At 32.5% G+C, this 21607-nt stretch overlaps 1 protein-coding gene across 1 annotated transcript; it reads left to right on the top strand.

Annotated features, from left to right (window-relative positions):
- The first annotated feature begins 56 nt into the window (after nucleotides 1–56).
- Nucleotides 57–16072, top strand: LOC114347829 (F-box only protein 9). The gene is made up of 7 exons (XM_028298497.2): nucleotides 57–265; nucleotides 459–801; nucleotides 7358–7488; nucleotides 7547–7710; nucleotides 8020–8211; nucleotides 11642–11876; nucleotides 15783–16072. Exons 1-7 carry the CDS (start codon nucleotides 194–196, stop codon nucleotides 15969–15971), a joined length of 1326 nt encoding a protein of 441 aa, XP_028154298.2. The 5' UTR covers nucleotides 57–193; the 3' UTR covers nucleotides 15972–16072.
- Nucleotides 16073–21607: the final 5535 nt, after the last annotated feature.

Below are 21607 nucleotides of genomic sequence, written 5' to 3'. Positions count from 1 at the left end.
CCTATGGGTAGGTCAAATGCTCGAATCCAAATGTCAAAAATGATTGTTTTGTTGGTTGTGGCCTTTTACGTTGTTAGTAAACAAGCACAATTCAAATTAAGATTATGATGAAAAATGAATTCCGAATTATCTTAAAACGTAAATAAAAATATGGAAGTGCTTATATTATAAAAAAAATTGTGATTATGGAGATATGGATCCTGTGCAAAAAATGAAAAAGTCACATAATTTGCAAAATGAGACTGGTGAACGGGATGTTTCGAGGGTAATATTTTTTAAAAAAACATTCAATATTAAATTTACTAGGTTATGATGATTTATTTTCATAAATTGCATAATTTTTATTAATTTAATATATGTACGTACAGTTGCATTAAGCTACATACTAATACATTTATTACTTCTATATTATTATGTAATGTCTAACTGCTTTTTTTAAATATTTTGTTTTTACCAAGGAGGAAGACCTCTCTTCATTTAGAGAGCAGTGGCAGAACGAAATCCGTTCAACAAAACAAAGCCAGACTGATGAACAGTTGAAGAAGGTGCTGAAGCCTACATCGTCAGAAAATGTTGCAAGACACAATGCTGATGTCCAGGGCCCAACTCAAGATGAGGATATTAATGAAAGAGCTACGAAATTATTTCTTAAAGGTGTAGAAATGGAGAATTCTGGAAAGTTGTATGAAGCCATTCAGTACTATAAACAAGCTGTTCAGATCGTACCTGATATTGAATTTATAATGCATAAGAAGACTAAGCCTAAAGTGAAACAGGAGAATGAGGAAGAGGAACTGAAAGGTAAGCTACATCCACATCTATCCACCGGGAGCGTTAACACATGGACTGCCATAATATTAAAAAAAATCAGTCCCTTAGGCTATGAGACAACTTTGGTGCGTCATGATGCTGTTATCAAAAACAACATGAGACACAACATTTGTTTCATGGGACTTTCTTCACTCGATAATAATGGCCCGACTTACGAAGTCGTGTCCCAGACAAGGCTTCTGGGCCTGGGCCATCCGAATTTGCAATGTTTTGATAAAATTGTATTTGGAAATTTTGAATACATAATTCTAATAAGAATTCACATCAAATTGAATTGGTGTGACAAAAAAAGTGGACAATTTCTAGAGTGTAGTACTAATATGACATCCATGGATGCATTTTATATCGTGGTATTATGGTTCTACAGTAACTCAAACTGTGGACTTCTTTCGTATCTATATTTAAATTATCGTGTTCTGAAAACGATTCAAAAATAATGAAATTATCATTACAACCAAGTGTGGCTTAATCCAATCAAAAATATCATTGTCAACATAAAAATGTTAAATAATCAATAAAATGGTGATATTAAAGTTGTTTACTAGGGATGGGAAAACCTACCGGTTATAACCTAAAAGTGGTTTTTTCCTCAGCAATAATCGGTTTTTCCGTTTGTTTTTTGTCCCGGTTATAACCGGTTTTTTCTTTTTAAAGTAATAACTGGTGAAAACCCGGATAAGTGGAAAAAATACTCCCCACATGTAAATGAGAAATTTTCAGCTGACTGAAACCAATTTCACAACACTGGTGACTGATTTCTATACTGATATAGACTGATATCGATTTGAATGGAGTATCGCAAACTAAAGCGCAATGTAAATGTATTAGAATAGAATAGAATAGAATACTTTATTGGTATAGCTTTACAGCTGCCATTATAAAGATGGATATACACGTCAGATATACAACACAATATAGTCACAGACACATAATCAAATACCTATACATACACTTAAATTTTAGATTTAACATAATGTACATTGATAAATATGAAAATTATTAATATTAGACAGAACTCATAACAGCAATCTAGTTGCTAAGTATTCTTCTACACTGTAGAATGCATGTTTACATAGTATACTTTTCACAACTCTTTTGAATTTCACCGGATGCAAAGATCTAACTTCATTTGGAAGATGATTATATAGCCTGACCCCCACATAATCTGTGGACTTCTCAAATTTGGATAGTTTGTGACCAACAGTAACAAACTGATTGGCATTCCTAGTTGAGTATGCATGTAAATCAGAATTTCTCTTGAATGAATGTAAATTATGCTTAATATACAATATGGATTTCAAGACATATATGGAAGGCAACGGTAAGATATTGTTATTAATGAAAACTTGCTTACAAGTATGCCCAAAAGGAATATTGAAGATAAGTCTAATAATTCTCTTCTGTTTAATAAACACTGTGTCTGATTTTGTGGAATTACCCCATAACGTAACATTATAAGTAAGGTGACAATAAACCAAAGAATAATATACATTAATGAGAGTTTTAATACTGAGTGTTCTCTTCAACTGTACTAAAGCATAGAATGAACAATTTAGTTTCTTATTAACATATTCAACGTGAACATCCCAACTCATAAACTGGTCCAAGAATACACCTAAAAATTTTATGTTTGGAATATTTACAATTTCAGGAATAGACACAACTGGCATATTTCGTTTGCATCTAAAATGTATATACGATGTTTTATCAATATTCAGTTGTAGCAAGTTTTGTGTACACCATGTTTGGAATAATCTGATAACCCTTGACACTCTATTTTGAAGCTCTACGTATGTATGTGCTGATACAATCACAGATGAGTCATCTGCGTACATTACAATGTGGTCATGAGTAATATGATCGGGTAGGTCATTGACAAAAATAAGAAATAGCAGTGGTCCCAACACAGATCCCTGCGGCACTCCTACATCTACACTGAAGATGTCTGACCTTTCCTTGTTTAATTCAACATAGAATTTCCTCTCCAGAAGATATGAGTTCAATAAATTTAACATGTTACCTCTTATTCCGTGGACATACAATGTTCATATTCTTATTCAATGGACATATTCTATTGGGTATTGACTATGAATAAAAAAACCGAATACCAGTTTAAGGAATAACCGGTTTTTTTGACCAGTTATAACCTCTAGGTTAAACCGAAGGTAGAAAAACCCGGTATAACCGAAAACCGGTGTTTTGTTAAAAACGCCATCCCTATTGTATACAGTAGACTCCCTCTATAACAAGAACTGAAATGGCGGACTAATTACCTCGTTATAAGCAGATCTGGTTATATCAGACAACAATAATATTGCAATGATTTGATGCCTCTTACGTAGTTTATTAGGAGTCGATGGTTGACCTGACCAATGAGACTTCACCATCGTAAATTGTAAATTTCCTACAATATTCAATATCAGTCAGTAGATAAACAGAAAGAAGTTTATTATAGGCGGCGAAGTTTATTACAGCACTGGCATCGATAATAACACAGATGTTGGGCATTTCTATAGGACACGCAGTTGGGGTATTTATTTATAGCCATTGCTGCACTAAAAACAGGTAAAGAAACATATTCTTTGATTTCATTTTTCCTCGTTATAACCAAATATGCCTCGTTATATAGGTTTTATAGTTCAATAGGAATTTCATGGGACATCTAGTGTACCTCGTTATAAGCGAAAGCTCATAATATCCGTGTTCGTTATAGAGAGAGTCCACTGTATTTAAAAAAAATGGCCTGCTTTTCATTGAAAAGTCCCGGATATTAGGTATTTTTTTTTAGCCTTGTCCCGAATTCCACTGAATTGGAGTTGGTCATACTAATTATGCTTTTAAATTTTTCAAAAATATTTATTAGTTTTCTCAGAATTCAAAAAAAGTTAATGCACTTAAAAAACATTGGTCCGAAATTTTGCGCCTATACTCTTAAACAAAGCTTTAATCCATTTTTTTCCTTGGCTCAACCTATTTTTGGATGTAGGAAAACAAAAGAATTTCACTCCACTATTTCTCCACTTAAGTAAACAATCAATAAAGACACAAGAACTGTGATAGGTAATTTTAAAAAATAAACATATTAGGTATAATGTGAGTCAAGTCATTTATTCATGTTAATATAACAAAAGTACTTACATACGTCGAAAAATAGTGTACAACTTTGGTTCACAGATATAAAATACAAATATAAAAACACAAGATATAAAATACAAGTATAAAAACACAAGGCATAATATGAAATAATACATACATCAATTAAGACAAACATTTTCTGGGTTCCTAAGAATAAACAAAGTACAATTCAACAATTCACAACCCAGTTCCAAACATTAAAGTTAAAATTTAAAAATTCATCACTGCTGTAAAGTGATTGACTCATGAGAAAATTCTTTAGTTGTTTTCTAAATTGTAAAGTTGACTATTCAGCAATTTCAGTAGGCAGCTTGTTGTAGAAGATTAAACCATAAGAGTTTGGTCCGTCTCTACTTTGGAGCCTGGTGTAGGGAAGTATTAAGGCATGCTTATTTCTGGTTTCATATCGGTGTGCATCCTTATGTCTTTGATGACAATCTATATTTTGTTTCACATGAACAAGACTCTCCAGAATAAATAGCGAAGGCAGAGTTAGTATGTGCAGTGCAACAAATGCTTGCTGACATTCTTTCTGATAGGACAGGCCAGCAATTATCCTTACTATTCTTCTCTGAATACGAAAGACATCTTTGGCTCCAACACTATGACCCCATGTGTCATCAGTAGTCCATGTGTCCAGTAGTATCATCAGCAAAAAGAGTAAATGAACTGGTAAGGTCTATCTGTGGAAGATCATTAATATAAATTAGAAATAAAAGTGGTCCCAATATTGAGCCTTCAGGTAATCCGATATTTATAGCTCTCTCTGCCGACCTCACTCTACCCACCTGCACACTCTGCTTTCTATCGGAGAGATAGCTGGAGATCATTGCAATGCTACTATCTCCAAACCCATATCTCTCCAATTTCCTGAGAAGCAATTCATGTGAAACACAATCAAAAGCTTTGCTCAGGTCACAAAATATAGCCGACAGATAGCAGCTCTGCTTAAAAGCCTCTTGAATCTTCATCACTAAGTCCATGATGGCTTTTGTCGTATTTAGACCCCTCCTAAAACCAAACTGACTATTTGTGAATAAATTTTTGGATTTAAAGTACTTAACCATACCAAAATTGCATAGCTGATGTGTGAATGACACAGTGCAAAATAGGCCTGTTGTAAAGTGAACTGAGATACACACTCAGAAAGTCTTCTAATCAGAAAAGTTGTAGTTCCTAACTTAGCAACAAGGGACCGTGTATGAGCTTTCCAACATAGTCCTGCATCCAAGTAAACTCCCAAAAATTTTATTTGTTTGTCTGCATCTCCGGATGAAAGCTTTCTTGTTGAAAAAATCAAAGACTGGGTTTTATTGATGTTTAGAAGCAACATATTTGCTGCAAACCATTGTTCTGCCTTATCTTGTGCTTGCTTTGATGCCTCTATTGCTGTCTTACAATCCCAATCTTTGCAGGTAATAGTAGTATCATCAGCAAAAAGAGTAAATGAACTGGTAAGGTCTATCTGTGGAAGATCATTAATATAAATTAGAAGTAAAAGTGGTCCCAATATTGAGCCTTGAGGTAATCCGTTATTTATAGCTCTCTCTGCCGACCTCACTCTACCCACCTGCACACTCTGCTTTCTATCGGAGAGATCGCTGGAGATCATTGCAATGCTACTATCTCCAAACCCATATCTCTCCAATTTCCTGAGAAGCAGTTCATGTGAAACCCAATCAAAAGCTTTGCTCAGGTCACAAAATGTAGCTGACAGATAGCAGCTCTGCTTAAAAGCCTCTTGAATCTTCATCACTAAGTCTGATTGCTTTTGTCGTATTTAGACCCCTCCTAAAACCAAACTGACTATTTGTGAATAAATTTTTGGATTCAAAGTACTTAATAATCATTGCTGCCATACATTTCTCAAATACCTTTGATATTATAGGAAGGAGTGATATTGGCCTATAATTGGATGGGTCATCATTGTCACCCTTCTTATAGATGGGTACCACCACTGCTTTTTTGAGCAGATCAGGAAAGATGCTTTCCTTAAAGCAGTGATTTATAAGTGTTGTTAATGGACCAGCAATGAGATGTTTCACACCTTTTATTATGTTAACCGAGAATCCAAAGTAGTCTCTACTTTTCTTGTTCGCCATATTTGTTAAAATGTCTCTGATTTCAATGAGAGAAACATCTTGGAAGAAAAATTCTTCCCCAAACATGGTGACATCAAAATCCAAGGGATTGAAAAAGGAGGGTTGAATCTGGGTTTGCAAGTTACAGGCGACATTAGTGAAGAAGTCATTAAATTCATTAGGTGTAATTTTGTGTGTCAAACCATCCCCCAATTGTTAAAATTTGCACCCCAACCCCCACGAGAAGCAATATAGAAGTATCATATCCTCAACCCTCCCAGAGGAAGGATAGTGCCTTGACTCATGCATAATTTTGGTAAGGCTAAGCAGTAAATCAAACAACAAACACAGAGGGGGTTTAAGAAGATTATTTAATTAGGATATAAAGAGGTCCTGATAATTTACAAATTTTCAACACTAAAGATTTATAAGTGGATTATTTTTATTACTTTACCATAATTTTTAAGAGGCTGTTAGGATAATGAAAGTACTATTTTTGGGAACGCTCTATAAATGCTTTTGTTTTTATAACATATTGCTACAAGGTTGGCAAGTTTTGTCAAAATAGGGAACTTGCACATTTTTTTTATTACATAATAATGTACAGTTTTGTATAAAAATGAGATTTCCAAAATTTCACGCTTCAAAAACTCATAATAACTTAGAAGTACAAATTTAAAGTCTTCTATATTTTAAAATAGTTCAAACGACCCGTGACGTCACACATAGTTTAACTATATAGTTCCGTTTATGCTTATATTTAGGTATATTCTTCTGCTTCTTCTTTAGTTTATTGGCCTCCACCTACTTGGGTATTTGGCCAGCTCGTCGTCGTGGAATAAAGGAAAAATATTTATATTCTAATGACATTTATCGTATGTCATTGTAATAATATATACCAGTTTGTTGAGATTGGAGTTTGATATAGTTATTGAAGGAAAGGAAAGAAGGTTTACTATGAAAAATAAAACCATTTTGTAAATATACAAATTTTCTATGAATAGTTCAAACGATCAAAATCCTTGTAACGTCACATAACTGCATTTTCTACTGACATTTATAATGTCTAATTTAAAATTATATACAATTTTGTTTACTTTGTTGGTTCAGAATGTAAACATATAGCCCGATGACGTGACCACGCGTTTTGGGCTAGTTGCTTTAATTTGAATTTGGAATCATCTTTAGGGGCCAAATGAAAAACAAACAAAACTTTTTTATCTTTGATACATGTTTTAAATTATGTTACACGTACATAATATACAAATATTATGCATAAATCAAGTTATTTTATTTCATTATTTTTCCAGAGAACATTGAAACTGAAGATACATCAACAGATGATGATGATGATGAGGACAATGAAGAAGATATTTTCCTTAGGATTCAGAGAAAGGCTTCAAAGAAGATTTCTTTGTGCACTCCGAAACACTCAAAGAATGTATGGATTATATTTATTTTACTTCATTATCTATAGTTTCTATAGCAATGTTTTTTAGGGTTTGCACATTGGTCAAATGCCAGTGGAATTAATTTTGTATATATTGAAATGGGTTGTATCCGATCAGTTAGATATGAGGTCATTGGAAATGTTTTCTAGTGTTTGCAGAGGGTTTTACCTTTGTGCTAGAAATGAAGGCATATGGAAAGTTGCTTGTTTGAGGTAAGCAGTAATCTGTTAGATATTAATAATATACAGGGTGTTTCAAAAAAGGTAACACCATCTCTAGGATAGGTAAAAAACTTAAAAATAAATGGGGTTTGCTTAGTAAAAAATTTTTGTAACACCATCTGTTTTAACACTCTCGCCTCCAAGTGTAACATTAATGTTACACTCTGTATTGACAATTGTGTAACATTAATGTACACTTGCAGCGTTTCACTTAAAACAGTGGTATATCAAAACTGTTACGTCTTAGTGTATTTCGTTTACTTACCATGATATTTTTATGTAAGCACTTGATTTTTTCAGAGTTTGGGGTGTAAATTGTGGCTCTACTACTGGAGATTACAAATCTTGGCGTCATATGTTCATTGAAAGACCAAGAGTAAACTTCAATGGTTGTTACATCAGCAAGACAACATATATCAGAAACGGAGAAAACAGTTTCCAAGACCAGTTCTATAGACCATGGTATTTGGTGGCATATTACCGATTTTTGAGGTGAGTATAACATTTTTCATTCAAACTTTATTTAAAAATTGAAAACATTTGTTCATTTGAACACATTGAGTGTTCTTTTGTTTGTTAAAAAGAAAATTTCATGTGAGAAAATCAACAGTTACAGTTGATCCCAAACCCTTTTTTCAGTGCGTCATTAATTTTGATGTCATATAATTTTAACCTTTAACTACACGCGCTGGCGTATTTTGTACGCCAGATATAACAATTCTACTGCAAATATATTTAAAAATTTAATTTTTGACCTTGTTTATCTCTCTAACCTATCACTGGAATGTGCTTTGCAATTTGGTTTTAGTTTCGTTATAATCGGCGTTCTGGGAAGATCGTAATTTACAGTTTATTATTTGTTGTTTCCGGTGGTGGACAATATACGTCAGGATTATATTAATATAAGTACATATTTCAATTTTTTTTTATTCATTATGGCACAAAATATATTTTTCTTTATAAACAATACTTTTTCTCCTGTAAAAATTTTTTATTAGTAATTTTATTTATCATGGAATCCAGTTATTCCATGATTCCAGTTATAAATCCCAATTGGATTACTGAGAAAGAACTCGCAAGTATTCACCGCAATTAAATTCTGCATAGAGATATGTTTTTCCCGATTTGCTCCGACGAAAATTTTCCTCGGAAAATGCGGGTTTTCCCAACAAAATCTCTAATTTTCAAATAAAGTTTTAGGTAAGTAATTATTAATCAATAATTAAACAACTTAGTGACATCAAAGCTTTCTTGGTATATATTGTAATTCCAGAAGCCGGTGAAAATTAAACGAATATTTTAGCAACAATTCAATTGTTAATTAACAATTTACGATCGCAATAATAACCAAAATAATCATGATACATTGATCAAACTTATAAAGATTATAAAGATGAGATGCTTATTTATATTTTATCGACAAAATATAAATTTTTCGTTTTTTTGCATAATCTTTAAATTTTGAAAAAAAAATAGCTGTAATACGCTGGTCTAATTAGTAAAGTACAAATAAAGGTTATTTATCAGCAATTTTATTGCTGGAATCGAATCTTATGATCCCATATATTAATAATATAGGTATGCAAAGTCCGCAGATAGTATGCTACTTTTTTTATTAACAAAATGGCGCCCCAAATCGTGTTTTTTTCAATTATTGGTCTATAACTCCGAAGATTTTAACTTTACAACAAAAAACACTCAAATAAAAATTCACCCCAATTTAATTCTACATAGAGGAATGTTTTTCCCGATTTGCTCCGACGAAAATTTTTCTCGGAAAATGTGGGTTTTCCCAACAAAATCTCGAATTTTCAAATACATTTTTTGGTCAAGTAATTATTTATCAATAATTAAATAACTTGGTGAAATAAAAGCTTTCTTGGTATAGATTATAACTGCAGAAGCCGGTGAAAATTAAACGAATATTTTAGCAACAATTCAATGGTTAATTAACAATTTACAGTCGCAATAACAACCAAAATAATCATGAGACATTGATCAAACTTAGAAATATTATAAAGATGTGATGCCTATTTAATATTTTGTCGACAAAATATAAATTTTTCATTTTTTTTCATAATCTTTAAATGTTTAAAAACATAGTTATAAACAAATTAACATTTCTCAGAAATTGTTTATTATATTATAATTTTAAAAAATACTTAAAATGCGTATTTCAAAGGTTTTGAAAATGAATGCTTTAAATATTTTTCCAACCATTTGCAAAAAAGTTATGAAACAGAAAAGTAAACATACGATTACTCCGTTGATTATAATTTGTTTTAATTGTTTCAAAGCTTAAAAGTGAGTTTATGGTACAAACTAATTACTCTCAAAAAATATCAAACATTAGTTCAATGGTTATATTTTAATCAAAGATTAAAAATGTTTTTTTTTGTAATTTTTAGCGCGAAAGTAGGCTTGATACAGAGCCGGAGATGTTCACTCGAAGCGACTGACACGCTTTAAACTCGCGCGAGTTGTGTATGTGGACGGGTATAATACATAATACATAGCTACTGTACTGTATCAATCTACTTTCGCACGTGTAAATTACAAAAAAAATATTTATAATCTTTAATTAAAATATAACCATTAAACTAATAATCGATATTTTTTGTAAGTAATTAGCTTGTACTTTAAACTCACTTTTACGCTTTGAAAGAATTAAAAAAATTATAAACAACGTAGTAATCGTATGTTTACTTTGCTGTTTCATAACTTTTTGCAAATGGTTGGAAAAAAGTTTTAAAGCATTCATTTTTAAGATCTTTGAAATACGCATTTTAGTTATTTTTAAAATTAGAATATAATAAAATCTTTCTGAGAAACGTTAATTTCTTTATAACTATTGTTTTAAACATTTAAAGATTATTCAAAAAAATTAAAAATTTATATTTTGTCGACAAAATATTAAATAGGCATCTCATCGTTATAAGATTTCAAAGTTTGATCAGTGTATCATAATTATTTTTGTTATTATTGCGACCGTAAATTATTAATTAACAATTGAAATGTTGCTAAAACATTCGTTTAATTTTCACCGGCTTCTGGAACTGTAATCAAACCAAGAAAGCTTTTATGTCACCGAGTTATTTAATTATTGGTAGATAATTACTTATCTAAAACTTTATTTGAAATTTAAAGATTTTGTTGGGAAAAATTTAAAGATTTTGTTGGGCATTAGGTTAGAGAGAATTCGATAATCTGTGACGCACTGAAAAAAGGTTTTGGGATGCCATCAAATAAAACGCGGTATGTGCAGCCAACTTAAAACCGAGAAATCGGCTCTCAAAGTTTTTTCTCAGGACTCTATATGTTTTGACAACTGTTTAACGCAAAACATGTTCTAATGATAGTTGAACATTATTTAAAAATATATTCTTAAAAAATCATGTTTTTATCAAAGCTGTAAATGAAAAGTCATATACCGCGTTTTAATTGAGCAGCGGACATATTACTGGATCAGAAATAGTGCCGTATCTGCATTTATTTACAAATAGGATTTTTTACAAGGAAGAATAGTTACCAAAAAAGAAAAATAAATAGCTTATAATTGTTTATTATATACGCAAAATACCTACATGTCATAAATGTTCAAGATACGAGGTCGCAACACGAGTCTCGATAAAAACGAGGTAAATGCGCTGTGCTCAATTAAAACGCGGCAAGTACATGATATTCGCTAGCACATACCGCTTTTTAGTTGAGTACTCTGTAGATACCGCATTTTAATTAAGCAGCTATTGAAGTTTAGCACATATAGCATATTCAAATTTGTTTATTTTGGTAGTAAATAAAATGATACGGCTTTCAGACATTGCAGAAGCATAAATAAGGTCACAAAAAAACCACATATAGCAAAAGCCCGCGTTTTAATTGAGGACGGCAGATGATCTGTAGATTTATTTCTTGTTTGTAGATTTTATCCCGATGGTACAGTATTGATGCTAACATCAGCAGAGGAACCAGTGCAGGGCATCCACCTGCTGAAATCAAGAAATGCTAAGTATCCAGTTTTCACTGGCTATTACAGACTAAAAGATGACAGAGTAATTTTAGTAGTGCAAAGACAACAGAAAAACGCACCTACTGAATTTAAAAAGAGTTACAAGAAGCAGGATAATTCAAATAAGAAGGAAATGGTGTATAATATGGTAAATAAAAATTAGTTTATGATTTATTAGGATTTCAGTGTGGAAATGGACATTTACTTGGAATTTTGAATGGCTTTTCATTTAATTCTTCTATATTCCACTTCTACTTTTTGATACTCTTTAAAATATGTACTGCATACACGAAAATTTTTGTAAACGGTTCCTGTTGTAACATTAATTTTTATGGTGTAACAGAATACAATAGTTTTTTTAATGTACTGTTTTATTGTAATGTTCCATTTAACAATCAGTCATGTGATGGATGACCGAAGTTAACTTTAACGTTTGAGTTAAGAGGATCGGTACGTATTTTCGGCTGCAATGCTATTCAAATGGGGATTCATTTTTTTCGAATCCTGAGAAAACTAATAAGTATTTTTGAAAAATTTAAACGCAGAATGAAAGATTACGTTATTAGCGAGGGCCGAAAGTCCCTGAGAACTTCTATAATGTTTATTTTAATAAGTTACAGGGGTGAAAAACTAAGAGAAAATTTAGTGTGATTTTTAATTTCAAATATATCATTCAAAATAAACTTTCTATTTATTCTAAGGGACTTTCGGCCCTCGGTAATAATTTAGTCTTTCATTCTGCGTTTAAATTTTCAAAAATATTTATTGGTTTTTTCAGGATTCGAAAAAAATGAACACAATGCCGTGGTAATATTTTCCAAATCCATCTTTGTCTTACAACGCACTCAGCCGAATATAATATTGTCAGCATATATTGTCAGTTAGACACTGACAATCAGTGACAATTTTAAATATTTGACATTGCATCGGGAATATGTTGAGTTATTGATTAAATATTATTGATATATAGTGTATTTGATAAATAATTGATTTTAGACGTGAATTTAATAAAAACTTATTTATTGTGTATTATTTGTGGAAGATCCAAGCATTCCAAGCAGAGAATACATCAGGATAATATAATATATTCTGTGATCCAAGTATTTTGTTGTTAAAGATGTTCAAAATTGTAAGCGTTCCATAACAATATATTATTAAAAAATCACTTTTCCTCTTTTCTCGATTGAGTATTAGTCTTTGTTGTACAAATAAATTATTACAATCACTGAATACATAGTAAGTGAAAAAATTATCACATTTATTAACTGAATTAATAATTTGCAATTATAAAAATAACAGTTATCCAAGAATATTCAAAACCCCATCTCTTTAAATTAATGATGACATTTTCAAGTAGAATGACATTCTAGTAATGTTACATATCCATAAAAGTGTGAATTTTACTACACGTAATTTGCCGTGTAAAGACAGAAAAAGTAGGGATACACGTAAAATATTTGCGAATTATGTACCCATAGCCTTAAAGTTAAGATAACTCTCAGGAATAACGATGGCCATAACTATTTAGGTAAAATTCGGTGTGATGTATCGGTCAGAGTTATAAGATAGTTATTTGATCAACGTTTTATTAGAAATAAGGTTTGAGGAAAAAAGGTTGAAGTAACAAAGAGAACCTTATGTAGAAATAGTACAAGATGGAGTGAGCGCGAGAGATAGTTCGGAACATACTACAGGATGGGTAGATGACCGTAAAAGTAAATACCCATCGTCGGCCACCGTCGATGAACGAACAGTGCCGAACAGCAAACAGCTGTTCGGGTTCGGTGGGTTTTCAAACGGTAGATAGAAACAGGGTTGCCAGATTGGTGTATTTTCCCACAATTTTGGGGTAATTTGAAAGCGTGGAAATTTTTGTAAGCAGAAATTGTAGTGGGATTTTTTGGGGGCGGAAAATTATGAAGGATTTTAAGGGGTCATGGTAAATTAAATTTGCAAATGTACATAGAACTGCGTATATTATACCCGTGATTATACTCCGATAAAATGAAGACCGTAGGAAAAATTAATTATTTCCAGGGCCCTCGTTGATAAGTAGTATAATTTTGGTGTACTGTTCTCTTCATTTGACTACTAATTTATTAAAATGCGGCAAAAATTTAAATGTGGGGTATTTGAGCTTCAATTTGAGGGAATTTCAGTTTCTAAGTGGGGGAGTTATAAAATATCATCTGGCAACTCTGGATAGAAAGCTCAGTAGATACTTAAAATAAGATTTTAACTTATATCTCTCGATTTGATTTTTGTATCATTTTTAATGCAAGTAGTTAAGTTAAGTATGATACATCACACCAATTCGAGGATTATAACATAACTGCAGCATAACTTTACGTTAACGATAACTTCGATCATCCATCACACGGCTGAATATTGACCAAAGATATATTTTATGCACCATTTAGCATACCCAATGTTTATATCTTTTTGATCTCCTTTTTTGGTATTTTGAGACGTGGTGTTGTGATCAAAGTGTGTTTATGTTATGATTTATAATCGCTTGGTCTTCAAGTTTAGTGTAACCAACCGGTATAAACTATCTACTGCCAACTGTTCTGCGCTGAGACTAGTAGAACCTCTCGTCTTTGGAGGCATTGTAATACTCTCTCTATTTCACCTATTCCAGATACATTTGTATGTGGTATTGTACTGTGAGTAGCCCTGCTCAGCCACCACGTGTCTTCCTTAACACTAGCTCCCACTACCCTTTTTTAGAGCACAAAAACTGAGTTTATAGGTTCGCTTCAATTTTTTGCGCAGAAAATGTTTAATTTTGTAATCAAGTACATTGATATTTTCAAGAACTCTGATATTAGCCGTATTCGTGCAGCATGTCCCGAATTTACCCAGGACCGCTGGAGAACGCTTGCGCATTACAAAATTGGACGTTCAATAAGTTCAGGATACTTCGGGGCATGCTGCGCGAATGCGGCTATTAAAAAGCAGGTATTATTAACTTTTAATAAAAAATTATGAAAGTTAATGAATAAATACTCATTTTAAAAATAATCAATACTTATTTACTACATTGGAACGACCCACTTACTAATCACAAGAAAAATTCAGGTCCGGATTAAAAAAAAATATAAAGTAATTATAACCTTGATACTATTTACCCTGTATATAGCAATTTTCAATATCCGGTTGCACATTTGAAAAGAGCACAAAAAACTAAGTTTAATGGTTCGCTTCCATTTTTTGCGCAAACAATTTAATGACTTTTCTTAATGAATTTTAATATTTAAAACTTTTAACTCTTAGAACTCTAACAAAAAATTGGATATGTAATTTCAAAATTAATGTCATTAAATTTTGTTTTATTAAAATTAGTTTTTTGTGCTCTTGCCAAATGTGCAAACGTATGTTGAAAATTTCAGTATACAGTGTGTTGTTTCAAGGTCACAATTACTTTATATTTTTTTTGTCAATACGGATCTCTATTTTCCTCGTGATTGTAAGTGGGTCGTTCCATTATATTAAATAAGTATTGATTATTTTTACATTGAGTATATATTCATTAACTTTAATAATGTATTATGAAAAGTTAATACCTGCTTTTTAATCTCCTAAAAAGTTCCTAAAGAGTTCCTAAAAATTTAAATATAATTTCAAAATTAAAGTTATTGACTGAGTATAAATTCAGTTTTTGTGTTCTTTTCAAATATGCAAACAGATTTTGAAAATTTTAATATACAGGGTGTTGTTTCAAGGTCACAATGACTTTAAATTTTTGTTAATTCAGACCTGTATTTTTCTTGTAATTAGTAGTTGACTCGTTTGGGTTCTAAATGAGACATCTGTGTACCACATATCAAAAAATATGGTTTTAAGCTATAGTATACCTATGGTTCTAACGTTACGGATTCAGAAAGAAATGGGCAAAATCGATAAACCTGTACTTAAGTCGGTTATAAAAATCGGTGGGACAATAAATCTAGTATATCTAGAACCTCCTCAGTGACCTCCATTCACCATTTAATTATTTCCGTTTTCCAGTGAAACACCCTGTAAATTTAATTTATTTTTTTTATATTTTTAGGAATTTCAGATAAAGGGTAAGAGGAAAAAGCACGAGCAATTGCACTGGACTCATTATTCGATTGTTACCAAGTCCAAGAAAGGGGATGAAACTACCACAAACTTTGACCTATTGGGAAATCGGTATCCAGCGCTTTTATTTTCAAGAGTGAAAAGTTTTACAGAGAGTTCAGAAAATCCGTTAATATAAACAAATAAAGAGGTATTTTAAATATGGCGAATATTTTAATAAAAGGGAATGTTGCTTTTTAATTTATTTTCTAAGGAATTGCAAATAAAATATGAGATGTTTGCGTGTAGTTTTATTTTTCATATACTTCGGTGATTGGTTTGAAAACAAGAATTCCTGCATATTTGCATTTTTTCACGTTTTTAGACATTCGACTGGGTACGGCATGTAAGTCTTAGTTCCAAAAGAATACGATAATCGCTACATACGCCGATGATACAGTTATCATGGCTTTAAATATTGTAGCAACTGAAGCATCTCAGGAGTTACAAAACCATCCACTTAAACATGAAAGTTTGTTAAAGGCGAAATTACACGGTTCAGTTTTGCCTCTCAATTTGGATGAAGCATCCAAATTGATCAATATAAACATGAAAGTGAATCATTCCATGTCACTGAATGTTGTCATTCAATGGCGTTGAAAGAATTAAAAATGCTCAATATTTTCACTTTTAGCATTCAATCTTCAACGCGGTTGAACGAGAAATGAATGTGTAAACACAAGAATTGAACGATTCTGTGGAATCGTTCAATGGAACTGTAGAATAATAAAACAAGATCATAAAAACCGAGATTGTCGTGGAAATGCGATTAAATCGCTAATTGAAGATTTGAACATTAGTGGTATTCTCCTTTTCAAAGGCATCTTTCAGTGCGTCACAGTTTTTTGATTTCTTTCTAACGCATTAAGTTGGAAGTGACAGAAAAAAGTACGCCCGCCGTGATTAAAGATATATTTATTCTAGTTGTTGATAGATGGTGCTATAATCGAACAAAAAATGATTTATGTATTACGTATGTATACGACTATAATCTGTACAATTTATAAAACTATACAAATCAAAGAACAAACCTTTTCATAAATTTAATAAACACAATTGATTTGTTTTTATACCAAATTACGATTAGATACGATTCTGACAACTGTCAGATTTAACTAAAATATCATACTATGATTCTCTACATTCTTAAAATCGTATATTACGTCATTAATGACCAGAGACATGTAAAGAAAATAGACTTGGCTAGGGATATGCCACTCAATGCATCGGGGTGTAACGTCGATATCAAGTACGGTGGTTTAGCTATCTTTGTCTGTCGTACGAGTGTGAGCGTAGTGTATCTACCAAGAGGTGGGAGTAACGGAACGACAGTGACACAGGCGGCGGCCATCATATATGCTAGAGAGAGAAAGCTAAGCGCCGGTAGAGGGAGATAGACCACCGACCCAAACTGCTCCGCGTTACGCTATTTTTCCGAGTTGGCCAAATCTATGTGTATAAGATCTTTGTTAATGAGACACTGAAAGACAGAAGAACTTTAAATTATAGTCGTATAGATATATTTATGTATAGTCGATTCGCTAATCTGAGACACAACTGTCTACACTACAATCACAATAAGCACGAAGAGCACTCACAAATCATGATTGGGAGTGCTCCTCGAACATTCAACGTGTCTTGGTTTGTTTATTTCTATACCTATAGTGCATTTTTATTGTGATTGTAGTGTAGCGACGTTGTGTCTGAGATTAGCGAATCGACTATAATATGTAAATAATGGATAAATGTATAAATCTTTTTTTTTTCGATTATAGCGCCATCTATCAACAACTTGAATAAATGTTCTTCTGAAGATATTTTCTTGTGGCATTTTTATAATCAACTATTTTCAATGGGAATTAAGCCACAATTTTACCAAAAAAATGATTTTATTAACGTTTCGAAGCCCAAATCGAGTTTCGTTGTCAAAATACAAAATACTACTAAAATAAACAAAAATGTTGCTAAGTAAAAAAATTCTTCTAATAATTTATTTAATCTGACTCATTTATATTGGCAATTCAGACGTATATTATACATTTTAAAGTAGAAGACTTTAAAATGATATCGCCAATATTTATAAGTTGCGTACCTGGGACGACTTTACTAAAAGATAGTTAATTCGATTACATGAAATCAATCCCAACTCAAGAATATCCGTCACAAAAAAATCATAGCATGTGATCTGTCTTTAATAAGACAACCAAATGCAACGATGACAGTAAAATTTTCGCGTTAGAGATTCCATAGTAGATCACGAGGGAAAACCAGGAAAAAAACCTCGTGATACTATCCCGACATCGTAAGTATTTGGTCTTATATTTAATTTACTTTCAAAAAACTGTCGAAAAATCTGTAGTCGAGCATGGCGACCGCGCAATGTTCTTAGTCGCTTTTGCCCCACTCTCGCATTGCTAGTCGCATAGAAACGTATGGGTTTTAACAGGGGAAACCCGCATCCACCACTGGTGAATTATCAATTGTGTACTGCTGGTATTACTTCTTGAGATCAAAGTGCCGACAGAGAAGTGGTTTTACTGTCCCTCTTTATACTGTGACTAAAGTATAAAATTTGTACTAACTCGATATGTTATTGACTGACTAATCGTGGTATTTTCTTTCTATTGACTTCCTCTTTCAGTATGGATAACCACATCCTACTGCATTCTACCGAGGAATTTGCGACACAATTGGTTTCATTTAGCATAATTCGAGCCGCTTCTTTGATTTTTCTCTTTTTACTATCTGATTCTTTCAGGACTACACTTGAATCTGTCCACTGAACTCTATGTTCATTATCCTATGCGTGTTGACATATTTGAGATCTATCAAATTCTCTATTTTTAATATAAGACTGATGCTCACTTATTCTAACGTTTAATGGTCTTGATGTTTCACCTAAATAAAATTGTTCGCATTCACAAGGTATTTTATAAATGCAATTCTTTGTTCTTTCTTGTTCATTGTTAGGTTTAGTTTTAGATAGAATAGATCTCAATATGTTTGTTGTTTTGAATGTTGTTGAAATGTTGAATTTACTTCCTACTGTTTTTAGTTACTCGAATAGTCCTTTTATATATGGTATTGATATTTTCCTCGTATTATTTCTTGTGAATGTTATAGGATCCCGTTCTAAGTTGTTCTGTTTAATAAAATCATTTTTTTGTAAAATTGTGGCTTATTTCCCATTGAAAATAGTTGATTAACTTGAATAAATGTTATAAATGTGTATGTATCATGGACGTGCCTTTTTTTCTGTCACTTGCGTCACACTGAAAAAAGCCTCTGAGAAGCGCCATATAACCGAAGACATAAAATTTAAAATTAAAAGTATCCGTACTCATTATACTTATGAGTTAATAATGATAAAACGATCGACCAAAAACGGCTCCTAAGGCTTGTCTTTTCAATAACCATGATCGCACCCACCAACGACGGCGTTTTCTTAACCTCTTTCTCGATAATTCTTTTATTAAATGATCACATATTAATGCAACTCCTAAACGCACGACTTCATTCGATGGCATCTTTGGAAGAATATATGTGTTGAGTATAGTTCTATTTCCAGATACCGTGTAAATAGCATTGCTTTCATTATTTCTGCTCCATTCAACCAGTTATTCAACTCGGTTGAACCGTGTAATTTCGCCTTAAGACTTAAACTGTGGAAAGTATCAATAAACAGCTTAAAATCAACACAAATAATGTTTATATTTAGTGTACTACCAGTTAATCATCATCATCATTCTCTTTGCCTTATCCCTATGCGGGATCGACTTCCCTAATTGCATTTCTCCACACAATTCTATTTTGGGTCATATAAATGTTAATCCCCTTTACCAACATGTCCTGCCTTATCGTCTCCCCGCAGGTCTTCTTTGGTCTTCCTCTCCTACTCCTTGCGGGAATCTGCACTTCCTATTCTTCGTATTGGGTGATTAACGTCTCGACGTTGAACATGACCAAACTATCTTAACCTATGTTCTCTCATTTTCGCGTCAATTGGTGCCACACCTAGACTTCCCCAAATATACTCATTTCTAATTTTATCCTTCTTTGTCACTCCACTCATCCATCTAAGCATTCTCATTTCCGCCACATGCATTGGTGGTTCCTCTTTCTTTGTCACTGCCCAACATTCAGTTCCGTACATCATAGCTGGTCTTATGGCCGTTTTATAGAATTTTCCCTTCAGCTTCATTGGAATTTTTCTGTCACACAACACACCACTCGCTTCTTTCCACTTCATCCATCCAGCCCTAATTCTACTGCATGCATTATTCTATTTCTCCATTACTCTGTAATACCGATCCTAGGTACTTAAAACTATTGCTTTTCACAATCATTTCACCATCCAAAGATACCATTTTATTTGTAGTAACTCCATCTTTATTGTACATGAACATTCCAAAAACTCTATTTTTGTCCTACTAAGTTTTAAACCTTTTTCCTCCAGAGCTTGTCTCCACTGTTCTAGTTTTTGCTCTAAGTCTCTTTCACTATTTCCTATTAACACTACATCATCAGCATACATTAGGCACCATGAAATGCTACCCTGTAGTTTCGCTGTTATCTGGTCCAAAACTAATGAGAATAAATAAGGACGAAGTACCGAGCCTTGGTGCAATCCTACTTTCACCTGAAATTTATCAGCCCACACCTGTCCTAACACTAGTTACTCCCTCATACTTATCTCTCACAATCTTTACATATTCTCCAGGGACTCCTTTCTTATTGAGTGCCCACCACAGAATCTCTCGAGGAACTCTATCATATGCTTTCTCAAGATCAATGAATACTATATGAGCGTTGGTCTCTTTATTCCTGTATTTTTCAATCAGTTGCTTTAGAATGAAAATTGCATCTGTTGTTGATCTGCCCTGCGTAAAGCCAAATTGAATATCGGATATTTCGGTTTCTTCACGTATTCGTCTATCAATTATTCTCTCCCATATTTTCATGGTGTGGCTAAGTAGTTTTATAGCCCTGTAGTTTATAGAGCACTACCAGTTAATAACGTTGTTAAATACCTGGCTATTCACATGGACCCCTAATTGTGATGAGAATTATATCTTTAACCCTATTTGAAGTAGCTAGTGTCGATGCACAACTAGCTCAGGTGTGACCGACGGCTTAACGTGCCCTCTGAAGTACGGTGAACGGCTCTCATCATTTTTAGAAATGAAAATGTTGTTGGTGCCGAGAATCTAACTCATGCGCTCTGGCTTATGAAGCCAGTTCCTTGCCAATGAGCTACGGCCGTTCGCAGAATAGAAAATAAAACTTAGAAAACGGAAATCGTAGAAATTAATAGAGCATAGATACACTTATGAGATATTGAAATTAGGAATAAAAAGTGGACTAATCCGTTTTAATAATAAAATAAAATCTGAATGTACAACATAATCCCGAAGATTAATAGCGTTGATGATAAGGGATTATTATAAAAATGGGAAAACGTGGATGACCATTTCGAGAATAAGTTTTTTATTTAGACAAAAGTATTTAAACAACATTAAAAATTGTCAATCATAACGAAGGTCGAAAATTTTTATCAAAAGTTTGTTTATATATTGGAGCTAAAAATAAACAAACAATAAAATTATTTGCTTAATTTATAAACATTTTTGTAATAAGGAGTATAATATAGGTACAGGGGATATTTCATAATTTTTTATTAGTAGGTAAGCAAAGGAGACGCCAAAAAAAGAAATGTTAGCTAAAAAATACAACAAATAACAGACTCTAGCAACAGAAGACAGGCCATGATATTTT

This window comes from Diabrotica virgifera, chromosome 1 (genome assembly GCF_917563875.1).
Source record: "Diabrotica virgifera virgifera chromosome 1, PGI_DIABVI_V3a".
Lineage (NCBI taxonomy): Eukaryota > Metazoa > Arthropoda > Insecta > Coleoptera > Chrysomelidae > Diabrotica > Diabrotica virgifera.
Note: the sequence above shows the minus strand (reverse complement) of the source record. Positions and strands in the feature narration are given on the sequence as shown.